This window comes from Lepidochelys kempii, chromosome 5 (assembly GCF_965140265.1).
Source record: "Lepidochelys kempii isolate rLepKem1 chromosome 5, rLepKem1.hap2, whole genome shotgun sequence".
Taxonomy (NCBI): Eukaryota; Metazoa; Chordata; order Testudines; family Cheloniidae; genus Lepidochelys; species Lepidochelys kempii.
The window spans coordinates 110,227,561-110,242,507 of NC_133260.1; the positions used below are offsets into that span (position 1 = coordinate 110,227,561).

Genomic DNA, 14,947 nt, shown 5'->3' on the forward strand with positions numbered 1-14,947 from the left:
ACATGTTTGGGTATTTAAAGGGGAAAATATTCATCATATTTATATAGCTGAGAGTTCTACTTATGTATTTTTATCATTTTCACGGCATATACGTTTATATAATGTATTAAAAGCAGCTTTTTGCTTAGCCAGCAGATGGCAGTGTGATACCAACTGCATATGGTTACGTTTGTCAACATAAGTAGGACTCTTTCACATGTATATTTGGGTGGGGGGGGATGGTTGGTTATTTTGTTTAATTTTTACCTTTCGCAATCCTTAATCAAACTATGTAGACTTTGTACAAATACTACTGGTTTCGGTTTCCTTTTCCTTGTTTAGAAGGTGTACAGCTAAGTTAGCTAATACTAATATGTATTAGTTCCTTTATGTGAATCTGCCATTAGAAATCTAACAGGCTGTGCAATTAACAGAAGAGAAAAATCCTGCTACAGGTAGATTTTTATTTCTGTTTTAGGAAGGATTTTAAATTTTGTTCTGGAGCTTAATTGAATTTGTACTATTGAACCCCTCTACAATGTGAATGATTTCTATGCAGCAGTCAAAACTCATTTATCATCTCTGTTCTTATGTGTTGTTGCACAGTACTTTATTAATAGTTGATGATTGTTGGATGGAAAGTGTAATTATTGCCTACAATTTGTTTTCTTTTGTGTTAGATGTTTTAGGAGGGATAGATCTGTAAAATTTGTCCACCAGTTGGAGTGAAGCCCTCAGTGACTCTTCTTCCCTTCTCATTTCAGTCCAGAGGAGGATGCTTTTTCTTCTTAGCATTCTCTCCCAGCACTCTGAATTAGAGATTTATTTGCAACGAAAAATCAATTAGTCCTAAATTTATTCATGGATTTCAGGTCCAGCGATCAATGCAAGTCCACTCAGTGGGCTCAAGGGGACCCAGTTCATCCCAGTTAATGTGTCTGAAGGGGAATTACCATTGATGCTGGGTTTTTTTCCCTTTAGGTCAGAGATCAGATCTCGCTGTCACGGACTGCGGCAACCAGGAATGACTTCACCCTGCAGCTACCCAAACTGCACCTGGAGACCTTTGCAATGGAAGGGCTGAAGGGCGGGCCAGAGGTTGTAGCATTTCAGGTTAGAGTCTAAATAACCGTTTTTTTGCAACTGAGATGTAGAGAGAAACAAACTGCTTTATGTGGAGAGAACAAAAGCTTCAAAAATGTTGTAGTCAACAGCTAAAAAGAGAAAGTAATTTCCTTACATATCTTTTGAATGATATAATTCAGTGACTGTTAGGAGCTTTTAATATTGGAGGTGAAATATTAAATAATTGGAAAAAAAACCAAATGCCACAGAAAAAGATGTAAAATGTTATATTTGAAAAGTAGTGTTGGGAAAAGCTGCTTTCCTATTTAATTTAACCTGAGCATGACAGAAGAATAAAAAAAATAAACTATTTCTCCCTGCTTCTTATAACCGGTTTAAGAATTTTTCTCTCTAAAAATTAAGAGATTACTAAAGACTTAAACTGTCAAAAAATCAACATTTTTAGAGCAGTACTAATTTATGTAGAATTGCAGTTTAGAATAATCAAGCACAGAAAATATTTTGTTCTTGTAATCCCTGGTTTTAAAGAATGGAATGTTTCCATGTCTACAGAGTATTTATTCATTGGAGGGGAGCAGTGGGGGAAAAATTGGTTTGAACTAAAGAAGGACCCCATATTCAACTCAAAAAATGGACTGTGATTTTAGCTTTTGTCTATTTATGCACACATTATCCCTTACTCTTTTTATAGCCATTCAAAATGACTTCATTCTTGTGCCACAGTACTGCTAAGGGCAGAATATTTTTTGTTTTTGATTCAGAGAATGGAGAGGACAGTGAATAAATATTTTTCACTGTGCTCTTGCTATGTACAGAAAACAGAAATGTGTTAATTTGTGTGCAAATTGTAGGGATTTTCACTTCATATGTCGCACAGTGGATGTACACTTCCATTTTATTCATTTTTAAAGCAAAATGAACTGTGTATTCCGTAAAAGGTATGCGACTGAAGTGTGAGGGTTGCACACCTAATCAAATACATTCAGGAACCACAGAATTAAAGTTAAACGCTCATTCTAATATCTGTCCTCTTGCACACATGCATGAAATGATGCATTTATTAATCATGCAAAATATAATTTTTTTTGAATAATACAGTGCAATATGATACACTTTGAATTTAACTTTGTAAAAAATCCTAATTGATATGTATCTACTCATTGGAAGGAGGTGGGGAGAGGATAGAGCTGTAGAATAATCTCTCCCTAACTCAGTGGTGGTCATTCTTATTCACTCCTATGGCTAGGAGTGAGATTCCACAGGTAATGTTTCCTAGAAGAGAAAGCCACATAAAAACAAAACAGCAAGGTTGCTGCCTTTCTAAAGTTGCTTCCTCATGCCTTTCTAATCTGGTAGCCTGGTGTGAGGCCACCTGTCTTTTCCTTTTCCATCCTGTGGCCCTGGTAATGTTGCAGAAGCTCTTGCAAGACAGGCCTGTCCCTTCGTCCTCTTTAGGGGATGAGGATGAATAGGAATATAAGAAACTCTATTTCAGGACTTCACTGAACACCAGGGAACTGGACTAGTGCACAACATGGCTGAGTTCCCTGAGTGGCTAACTTGTGGTGTGATTGCACACATGTACGTTGCTTCTGCCCTTGACAGCAGCAGTAGCATCTGGTTACTTTGCATATAGGTAAACAGCAGACAGGGTCTACAGTTTATCTAAGCATGAATTTCCGAGGATTTTCTTTGTTGTGTTTTTTGTTGTACATTCTGAAACAACTACTTATAGCAGTACTTGTATAGAGCATATTATCAATTATATGCTCTAGATTTTCACTTTATTTAAGCATTTCTTTCTTTTTTTATGGTGTGTGCCTGTTTAGCTTAGTTTTAATTATATCATATGGAGTAAATGTATGCGAAATATGGATCTAAGGAACCTGTCCTACGGTCTTGAATTATGAAGTAGCTTTACTCATGCAAGTAGTTCTATATGGTATTAAAATCAATGGGATTATTTGCATGAGTTAAAATTTCATGATTGGTCCGTATCACTATTATAAATTTATTTTACATTGTATTATTAGGTAAATATCATGCAATCGTGTAACTAAAGAGCACATTATAGGCAAATGTTAAAAATGAGCATTCAGCCCCAACTCTAAATGCATTGGTTTTTGTGCGTTTAATTTCTTGCACAGAATTTTCATTTTTCTTTTAAATTCAAAACAGGAAAAAAAAAACAGAAATGGGTGACAGGTATAGCAGTAGCCATTGGAATCAGTGAATACTGACCCGTTATGTGATGGGGAACTAAAATTTTATAAATCTGATCTATATCAAGTGACTGTGATCCATAAATAATGTTCAGCTTCTAGACAGCACTTCAGTTGGCCCCTATATTACATGTTGTTGTGAGAAGAAAACAAAATCTTTGCAATGAAGTAGCAAATGAGTACACCTGTAAGGGAACCTGACCGAGAGCTAGGGGAGTTGGTCATAGTGCTTCCAAATTTTGCTGAAAGCGAGTGGTACTGCAGAGGAATTGGAGAGGATGAAATCCTCCATGCTTGATCTATGTGGTGGGCCCAGAGGCATTAGAGATCTATAATGCATTCCAGTTGGAGTATGAAATAATTGCAAATGCTAGACAGTCATTCAGAAATTTCCAGAATACTGTGCACATATGAACGTCATTTGGAAAAGGTACATTTTCTTTACAAGAAATCAACTGCCAGGTGAGACACTCAAGCATTATGTTACATGCCTACATAGTAAAGCTATTCAAGTTACTTGAATTTGAACAGTTAACTAGGTTTCTAATTAGTTCGTCAGTTATTTCTGGCATAACTGATAACCAAGTCAAAACCAGAAGAAATTTCTTGAAAGAAAATGGTCTGAGCTTGCAAAGAACAATGGATATTTACAGGGCTAATGAAAATCTGTGTTTCCCAGCTGAAAGTGGTGTTAAAGTGTGTGAGAACTGAAGCGCATCTAATAAAAAATGCATACCATGGCGTAAAGACAAAATCCATGGGTAAACAAACATCAGCAACCAAAGGGCCCGTCTTCCTCACCCCGAGACTACATGAAATGATTAGTGAATTGTAAAAATACATTGTAAATGTGCAAGCTTAACAAGGAGCTTCTTACACTTGTCATGTTTTCTAGAATACCCAAAACAAGGGAAAATAAGGTGATACATTAAGAGGAGTCTGCAGTAATTATGGCCACCCATTTCTCAAACAAAACTTGGCAAGCTGAAACAGGAATGACAGAATGAACCCATCATTACAACAGCTTTTGGAGAGGTATTCAAGATGCATAGTCAGTGGGAAAACCCCAGTTACTTCAAAGAATACAACATTTTTGGGGCTTTATAGTTAAAATTGCTGCATATGATGTGATTCACTACAAAGGTGGTTGTGTCACAATATCACTCTGCCTAAGGTTGGAAATGCTAAGTATAATTCATAGTGCCCTTGTGGGCACAGAGATATGTGAGAGCAGAGCCAGAGGTGTCCTTTCTGGCCAGGCATGAATACAGCCATGGAAGATAAGAAGAGATCGAAATGTGAATCCTGCAATGAATACAGGAAACAAGATGCAAAAGACCCATTGAAATAACCTGATAGCCCTCGCCAAGACTTTATGAAGGTTTATTTGAATTAAACTGGAAAGATAATCTTTTGCTAGGCTCTACTACTCACTTTTTAAAAAAACAAAATAAAAATTGAGCTGTTGCCCTACACATCAAGTAGCAATGTAATAACCTATCATAAATCACAGTTTCCTGAGTTAATAACACACATTGGCCCACAATGAAAAGTGACTCATTTCACCAGTTTTCTGATGGATCAGTTCAAGCATACCATATGCAGGTGTTAATATGCAGAGTCAGTTCTAAGAGCATGACCTTGATTTTAGAAAATCAAAACCATCCTTGTCACATCAAAGGAATACATGTATAGCATTGTCTCAGCACATCTCACAATACTTCATTATGATCATGAGGTCAGAAACTCACATGCAGAAGGACAGAGCCAATATCAAACAAACATCTTGAACCAAAGTCAGTTAGTCCAGACAGTTAGAAAACAGCTGTATGCCAACAAGGTAGCACAGGAGAAATACAACAAGAATGTCAAACATTTCCTCCCACTCACAATGAGGATAAGCATTAGATCCCAAATAGAAAGTGCCTGGCATTTTACCAAATTAATAGCTTTGCCACATTGAAGTTATATGTCCTAGCCAACCTTAGAGATGGTCCCTACCAGAGGAATACAGTATATTTAAACAAAACCAAGGAGGATTGTGGCTCTGTTTATTGAGAACATCCTGAATGCTAATGACACTGTTCCTCTGCAGACCAAAATAAAACGTGTTCACCCAGTCACTGACAACAAACATGGACTTAAGATCCACCTTAACTGCCAAAAACTCCACTGAAGAAGAAACTAGTGGTATATGGCCATGTGGTTCAGAGAATGGTAGTTGCTGACAGATGGGCAATTAGAGACAGAATAATCCTCTCATCTGTCAGGGGATCTATGTTGACCTCCATCTTAGAAGTCAGCATGTGCATGTTTTTCTAATTGGTTCTATTAATTTGTGGCTGTTTTTATTTGGCATTATATTTTATTTGCATTTTGATTTTTTTTTAAAAGAAGTGTCATTGGCCACTGAAGTCAGATACTGCTGTCTGTCATGTCATAGTGGCAGTAGCTTTTTGTAACCCTAACTCATGCTAAGTGATTAGGTCTAGGAAATACAGTTCAATCTCTTATGACTCCTATGTGTAACTCTTATTACATTGAGAGTAAAAATATTAGGGAAATGAAGAAAATGTGGTGCATGCACGAATGCTCCCATATAGACATGTGCAGTCTGTGTCTACTGTGTGGTGTGACTAAGCTTGAATGATATTGTGTGGTGTGCGTGCACAGGTCAGTTGGAGTGTGGTTAACTAGGTGTATCATCTGTGTCTGAATTGGAGGCTCTGAATGTGCGGGCTTTATGTGGGGCTTGAATGAGTACGTGCATGTTTGAAACGATTTCACAGTGTGTGTGAAAAGATATGGTATGTAAGGTTGAGACAGGCTTCTATGAGAGGATGAAGTATATATTTCAGTGTGTGTCTGAGTTTAAATATAGAGCGTGTGTGTGTGTGTATACAGATGAGTGAATTCTTCTTTGATTCATTATCGAACCATTCCCTGTATGGTGTTGGGGGATACTGCTGCTTCGTGCTACCTTTTCAAATGAGACCTAAAACTGACCCTGAACAGCTCTGAGCATTAAAATCCCATTGCATTTTTCACAAACATTAGTGTTGTTAGCTTTGGTGCCCTGAGTAAACTTAAATTTGGATATCTATATTCTGCATCACTAAGTCCCCCCATATGTTGGGTAAAAGGTGTGTAGTGTTGGTATGTGCTGCTAAGTGTTCACTGTGTTCTATTTGAAAAGGTTGTCATGGGTTTCATGTTCTGCATATGCATTTAGGATGTGTGCTTGCCCTTTTTCTCTTTAGCTTTCCCTCCAACCTCAGACCGATCTACATGTGTGCACGCGCATGCACGCACAGATTTGGATATTTAGATTTACTATATATAATTTATATACATTTTATAGTTTCCAAAGTACTATGAAGTTCCTTGGAATGAAAAGTGCTGTATAAACACAATGTTGTATTATAGTTATTAGTAATATAGTTGAGTACTGACATCTATTCTCAATGATAGAGTATAGTCATTATAAATTTATAAGAAAATTATGTCCTTCCATTTATTTTATGTAAATTATGCATCCATGTATGATGTAGTCATGGCTTATCATACTGTATAGTAGGCAGAAGTAAAACTCATTTTTTTAATCAATTGGGCAAACAAATGTAGTTTAAATGTTTTTTTCACTTTCCTGCTTTTCCAATAGATTTAGATTAATTTCTGAATAAATTAGAAGCTAAGATTTTACATAAAAATTAGGTTTATTGTATTCATCAAACAATAAAAACATTGTTTTCTTTCACACATTTCTGTTTGGTTGCTGATGATGTTGTGGTCAGACATTTAGTTGCTGATGAAGTTGTGGTCAAACTGAAACAAGCAAATGATTTCAAAGTAAACACTGAGTGTTCATCCTTCCAATCATCCTGCTGTGCCAAGTCATTGCAGTGTATACATAGTACAGAAAATCACACCCTGTATGAGTTAAGTGTACAATAGTAGTTTGAGCTTTGAATCTCTTGGCCTTATAAATTTGTATGATTTTTTCTTTTTGGTTCTTAGTAACATTTGAAGCACAGAGAAGGATGTTCTAGGTGCTCATGTGCACACATACTCTCCCCCCTCAATAACCAGCATTGCAGGGACCAACCATTTTGTCAAGAATGCCTGAGTGCAGCTCCCTTGAGAATCTGTGACTGGATTGAACTGCTCCATTGGGGATATGGTGGTCCTTCAAACAACATGAAGCATTCCCTTCAGGAGTTCCGCATGTTGTCTCAAGAGCATTCCCACCCCAAAAACGTAAGATGAGCTCTCAACCTGAACTCTCATCACCCACTTAGCAGCATTTAGTGCTTGTGCTGGACTGAGTGCTTTTTAATATAGCTTTTGAAGAGCATTATTTTAATAATTCTTTATAATAATACTTTGCTCTTCCACCTTGAACTGAATTTGTTCATAAGTAAATATATTAATGTTCATTAAACTGGAATAACTTCCCCAAGATGCTGAATTTCCAGTGCAAACCAGACCTGATGCAAACTTAAATTTACCAAAAATACACATTGGTGCAGGGCTACAGAAACAATATTGACCAGTTATATAAAAATCTGGATGAGCATCAAGAAGACCTTTACTGAATTTTATCAGAATTACTTGCCTCGTTCTGTTCCAAGCACCCAGCCTTGGATCTAACCTCCCATATTACTTACCTTTTCCGGTTTGCTCCCACAGACTGCCATGTGCATCTAGTTCTGACCACTGGGGGAAGTTCAGAGCCTTTAACAGCTCTGAAAATCAGCCCCTGAGTATTTCAAGTTGGGCACTCAGAAAAGAAAGCATCTAAGATGAGAAGATGAGTTTGAAAATTTTGGCTTAAATATCTTATCCTAGGTTATATGGCAAGTATATAGTATATTCACCAAGGGAAGGTCATGCCTGACTAATCTAATCGCCTTCTATGATGAGATTACTGGTTCTGTGGATGAAGGGAAAGCAGTGGATGTATTGTTTCTTGACTTTAGCAAAGCTTTTGACACTGTCTCCCACAGTATTCTTGTCAGCAAGTTAAAGAAGTACGGGCTGGATGAATGCACTATAAGGTGGGTAGAAAGTTGGCTAGATTGTCGGGCTCAACGGGTAGTGATCAACGGCTCCATGTCTAGTTGGCAGCCGGTGTCAAGTGGAGTGCCCCAGGGGTCGGTCCTGGGGCCGGTTTTGTTCAATATCTTCATAAATGATCTGGAGGATGGTGTGGATTGCACTCTCAGCAAATTTGCGGATGATACTAAACTGGGAGGAGTGGTAGATACGCTGGAGGGCAGGGATAGGATACAGAGGGACCTAGACAAATTGGAGGATTGGGCCAAAAGAAATCTGATGAGGTTCAATAAGGATAAGTGCAGGGTCCTGCACTTAGGATGGAAGAACCCAATGCACAGCTACAGACTAGGGAGTGAATGGCTAGGCAGCAGTTCTGCGGAAAAGGACCTAGGGGTGACCGTGGATGAGAAGCTGGATATGAGTCAGCAGTGTGCCCTTGTTGCCAAGAGGGCCAATGGCATTTTGGGATGTATAAGTAGGGGCATAGCGAGCAGATCGAGGGATGTGATCGTCCCCCTCTATTAGACATTGGTGAGGCCTCATCTGGAGTACTGTGTCCAGTTTTGGGCCCCACACCACAAGAAGGATGTGGATAAATTGGAAAGAGTCCAGCGAAGGGCAACAAAAACTATTAGGGGTGTGGAACACATGACTTATGAGGAGAGGCTGAGGGAACTGGGATTGTTTAGTCTGCAGAAGAGAAGAATGAGGGGGGATTTGATAGCTGCTTTCAACTACCTGAGAGGTGGTTCCAGAGAGGATGGTTCTAGACTATTCTCAGTGGTAGAAGAGGACAGGACAAGGAGTAATGGTCTCAAGTGCAGTGGGGGAGGTTTAGGTTGGATATTAGGAAAAACTTTTTCACTAGGAGGGTGGTGAAACACTGGAATGAGTTGCCTAGGGAGGTGGTGGAATCTCCTTCCTTAGAAGTTTTTAAGGTCAGGCTTGACAAAGCCCTGGCTGGGATGATTTAATTGGGGATTGGTCCTGCTTTTGAGCAGGGGGTTGGACTAGATGACCTCCTGAGGTCCCTTCCAACCCTGATATTCTATGATTCTAAGTCTATAGCAGTTCTGGAAATAGAGCCTGTGACAGAACGCACATGTGTTTTGCACTGTCCAACCCTCTCCTGGAGGGTCCTGATATATTGAGTGTTGCCCCTCTAAGGCAAGGGCATCAGCATACAGTCTGCTACCTTAAGTGAAGTTACCCAAACAATTCACAGCACTGGATTAGTTTTAATTAAAGAATAAAACAAGTTCATTTAACTATAAAGAGATATTTTAAGCAAGTACATTGAAGGCATTGAAGTCAGAAATTGTTACAAGAGAAATAAAGATTAAAAGCTTTCTAAACTTAAACTAGATTTGGTTCAAGGTGAAATTCTTACCACTTGCTTCCAGCAACATGGCTGACCAAATTTCAGGTTAGGATCGGATCCCAAAGTCCCTAGGCTGTTTCTCTTGTCATCTTAGGTGGAAAAGAGAGATGTATAAGGAGAGATAACTGGGGGTATTTTTGCCCCTCACTTTTATAGTTCAGTTACCCTTTGAAATGCATTTTTCTGAGGGTTACCCTTAGTTAAAGTTCATTCACAGTAAAGAAGGCTGGTGGTGAAAGAAGTTCTGTGTTCTTCTCACCTCTGTTTGCTGAAAGGCAGATTTTCCTTGTCTCCTGTCTTCCCCTTCTTGCTGTCTGATAATAATGTACATGTAAATTTACATGTAATTTACATGCTGTTTATAATTTACATTTAAATTGAGGAACACACACATTCCTTTGTTTTGAGACCTGCTTGACCAGTTCTGGCTAATTGGGACTAAATGGGTTTGAACATGTGCCACCAAAATCATTCGAGAGGGAAGTCATAACTGTACATATGTTGCTACATACATTCAACCATGATATTGACCAGCACATTATTAGTTTTCAAATGATACCTTACAAGGCATATTTTATACAAAGATTACAATAATGTGTAGGGTATGAATACTCTTAAAATATAGTAATCCGTGCAAGTCCAGTTTTCAGAATGGAGAGAGGTAAATAGTGGTGTCCACCAGAGCTCTGTACTGGGCCCAGTCCTATTCAACATATTCATAATGATCTGGAAAAAATGGGTAAACAGTGAGGTGGCAAAATTTACAAATGATGATGATACAAAACTAGTTAAATCTCAAGCAGACTGCAAAGAGCTACAAAAGGATCTCACTAAACTGGGTGACTGGGTAATAAAATGGCAGATGAAATTCAGTGTTGATAAATGCAAAGTAATGCACTTTGGAAAACACAATCCCAACTCTACAGATAAGATGATGGGGTATAAATAAGCTGTTACCACTCAAGAAAGAGAGCTAGAAGTCATTGTGGGTAGTTCTCTGGAAACATTCACTCAATGTGCAGCAGCAGGCAAAAAAGCAAACAGAATGTTGGGCATCTCTAGGGGGGTGGGACTCACCCCTGCAGCGCCTCCTGCTGGTCATCCAGGGAATTAGCATTTCCAGCCTCCTGAGCGCCCTCTGCAGGCCAGTGTCCCACTTGCTGCTGGGCCCTGAGTCCCTCCCGGACTCCGGTGCCCCTTTCAAGATGGAGTGCTGCCCCCTGGCAGTACCCCCACAGATCTGGGTCTCCCCCCCACTCTGGGGAACTCTCACCCTCTATCCTCACCTTGCCTCAGTCTTTGGCTACTGCCAGTCACCACCTAGCCCCCGCTCCCTGGGGCAGACTGCAGTATAATTGCCGCTCATCATCGGCAAGGAGGGGCTGAACCTACTACTTCTGCCTACCCTTGGGCTGCCCTCTGCAACCCCAGTACCCTTTTCCTAGGCCTTCATCAAGGCTTGCAGCCTGAGGGTTTCTCCGGCCGGAGCTCCCTAGCTCCTCTGGCCTTTCCCTAGCCCTGCTCCACTTTAGATTACCCTGCTCAGCTCCCAGCAGTCAGGCTCCTCCCTCTCAACATCTAGAGAGAGATTGTCCTCCTGGCCCACTGCCCTCCTATAAAGGCCAGCTGGGCCCTGATTGGGGTGTGGCCACAACTGTGGTTGTTTCCCCAATCAGCCAAGCAGCAGCCCTCTGGTAGCCTCAGTCCTCTCCCAGGGCTGATTTCAAGCCCTTCAGGGCAGGAGCTGGTGACCACCCCACTACAGCATCATTAAGAAAGGGATAGATAATAAGACAGAAAATATCGTATTGCCTCTATATAAATCCATGGTACGCCCACATCTTGACTACTGCATGCAGATGTGGTCACCCCATCTCTAAAAAGATATATTGGAATTGGAAAAAGTTCAGAAAAGGGCAACAAAATTGATTAGAGGTATGGAACAGCTTCTATCTGAGGAGAGATTAATAAGACTGGGACTTTTCAGCTTGGAAAACAGACGACTAAGCTGGGATATGATAGAGGTCGATAAAATCATGACTGGTGTGAAGAAAGTAAATAAGGAAGTGTTATTTATTCCTCTTCATAACACACAAACTAGGGGTCACCAAGTGAAATTAATAGGCAGCAGGTTTAAAATAAACAAAAGGAAGTATTTTTTCACACAATGCATAGTCAACCTGTAGAACTCCTTGCCAGAGAATTTTGTGAAGGCCAAGGCTCTAACAGGGCTCAAAAAAGAACTGGATACATTCATGGAGGATAGGTCCATCAATGGCAGTTAGCCAGAATGGGCAGGGATGGTGTCCCTAGCCTCTGTTTGTCAGAAGCTGGGCGATGGGATGGATCACTTGATGATTACCTGTTCTGTTCATTCCCTCTGGGGCACATGGCATTGGCCACTGTAGGAAGACAGGATATTGGGCTAGATGGACCTTTGGTCTGACCCAGTATGCCTGTTCTTATGTTCTTAAGTTGTTATAGCTGGTTGTGTAGTTACATACTTCTGAAATATTCATGCCACTGACCTGGGTAGAAAGTAAAGGTGGTTCTTTGAGTGTTGGTCTCTTTGTGTTTTCCACACATGGGTACACATGTGCTGCATGCACCTGAGACTGGAGATTTCTAGCAAATAGTGTCCATTGGTCTGTACCCGCACATTTACCTTGTGCTCTGAACTGAGGATGCAAGCGGTGGCACAGACCAATGCCTCTCCAATTCCTTCTTATTGATGTATGGCCTGTGTCGGAATCCCCTCTGTCCATAGCTACCTCCGTGTTTCTTCTTCAGAACCTGGACATATAATTGTTCATAGTTTTTAGTGTAGTTAGTTAGAATTTTAGTGTCATAATATAACTTAGTATAGCTTAATTTCTCTCCATCTTGGGGAGCCTCTCCCCAAGGATTATACCCAGATTCCCAAGGTTTAAGAACTCTATCTCTTGCCTCCGCTTTTTCTCCATGAGCGAAGAAAATCAGTGCTACTTCGATTGCCTTGGAGAGGTTCACATATCTGCTAAGTACACGCATCTGCCGTTCCTTCCCTCCTTGAACTCATGAGGGACAAGAGCTCACACTGAAGAAATGTCTCATAGCCTTCTCAGTTCCAGGCCAGGGAGACCCCCTGTACAGCAGCCTCAGGCAATGAGCAGCACCCCCCTGAGAATGAGCTCAGGAGCTGAGGCCAGAGCTTCTAAGCCCAAGGAATCATTAACTAAGGCTTTTCATGAGAATAAGCATCACTCTCACAAATGCAAGGACAGATCTCTCCTTCCACATCTGCCTTTAAAAAAAGGGATCCCTCCCCGACTCCATCCACATCAGGTGAGTCCTTGTGCATGGATCCTAAGGATTTAGGTCTGCTACCTGAACATGAGAGTAAGACACGAAGGAGAAAGGATCCACCAGTACCTATTAAGGCTCTGGTTCACAAGCCAAAGGATCGGCACCAATGGTTGCCATGTAAGAACTGCAGGCTAGAACTGCAGGCTCTTCTACAGTACGGAACCACCCCCCAGAAGGATCCACCATGACCATGGATGTGACGGATGCATGGGTCCAGACCACTGGAACACCTTGCACTCTGAGATGAACTGAAACCTGTACCTCCTCCCCAGGGGATATCTTCAGCCATCCCTACCCTCAAGCTCCTCTCCTTTCAGACCAACCCTCCTGAGGGACATATTGGCACTGGAGGAAGAAACCACCTTAAGGAGCTAGGGATGTCCTCTCCTGTTCATAATCCAGAGCACATGTGGTCCCTATCTGTATTCCACTACCTGACCTCCTCCATCTCTGCTTCAGCTCTTTCTGATTCGTCGTAAGAGGAGGAACTGGAGAGGCGTTGGTCTGCACTTCCCCTTATGCCCTCGGTTTGGAGCACAAGGAGGGCAGTTGTGGAGGTGAGGACCAATGGGCACTACTTGCTAGAAATCCCTGGGCTCAGATGCCTGAAGCATGTGTACTCACGTGTGGAATACAGATAGAGACCATGAATCTTAAAGAACCTCCAGGTACATATAAGTAACCATTTCTTTGGATGTTCATACTTATTTCAGGGATTTATTAAAATGGTAATAAGTAATCCTTTTTGGATTATGATTTATTTTATAAACTGGTAATATGAGATTCTCGCATATGGCATATGCTGAGCTACCTTCCAGGCTCTTGATTGGCACATCATCGGCAATAGATCTGAATGTTCTTTTAATTTTTAAGCGGTATTTTTGTGAGGGCAGCTGTAGAAACTGTTGTTTGAGAGTTACCTTCCTTCCTTTGTCTTCCTGACTCCCTTTCACCTATTTGCTCACCCTTCCTGCCATTTTCCCTCCACTCCCCACACGCCAAATAAATAAATACTGGAATACAGTTAAGAAAAGAACTGGCTCTTGCAAGCTGTATGTCCATCATCCTGCCAATCATTCTGCTTGTACAGCATACTCCTGTACCCGTAGCCCATTTTTTTGGTCAGTTTAGCTTGTAAGCCTTTTTTGGGTAACATTGTGGGGCACCAATCCTGTTTAGGGTTTAGTCATAGTCCATAAAACACGAAAGACCCCCCCGCCCCCCCAAAAAAAATTCCACACTTTTTCAGCCTTGTATTTTTGGACGGTCAAGGAGATCAGAGTGGGCATGGAAGGGGTTGCTGCCTCTTTGGTTCATCAAGTCATCAGTTTCTGGAAAGAGAAACTATGCCTACCTTCACGCCTCCAGCTTCCATCCCGGACACACTACACAATCCATTGCCTACAGCCAAGCACTGAGGTACAACCACATTTGCTCCAACCCCTCAGACAGAGACCAACACCTACAAGATTTTCACCAAGCATTCTCAAAACTATGATACCTACATGAGGAAATAAGGAAACAGATCAACAGAGCCAGACGTGTACCCAGAAGCCTCCTGCTGCAAGACAAGCCCAAGAAAGAAACCAGCAGAACTCCACTGGCCATCACATACAGTCCTCAGCTAAAACCTCTCCAACGCATCATCGGTGATCTATAACCCATCCTGGACAATGATCCCTCACTTTCACAGGGCTTGGGAGGCAGGTCAGTCCTCGCCCACAGATAACCCGCCAACCTGAAGCATATTCTCACCAGCAACTACACATCTCACCATAGTAACTCTAACTCAGGAACCAATCCATGCAACAAACCTCGATGCCAACTCTGCTCACATATCTACATCAGCAACACCATCACAGGACCTAACCAGATC

The 14,947-nt window shown here is 41.0% G+C and overlaps 1 protein-coding gene across 2 annotated transcripts in view; it reads left to right on the forward strand.

The window, feature by feature from the left end:
- Nucleotides 1-14,947, forward strand: part of CCDC171 (coiled-coil domain containing 171) — a 235,035-nt gene that overhangs the window by 170,960 nt on the left and 49,128 nt on the right. For both annotated transcript variants that reach the window (XM_073345441.1, XM_073345440.1), the window contains one exon: nt 961-1,092. In XM_073345441.1, coding sequence (XP_073201542.1) covers nt 961-1,092 — 132 coding nt within the window. The remainder of the gene's footprint in view (nt 1-960; nt 1,093-14,947) is intronic.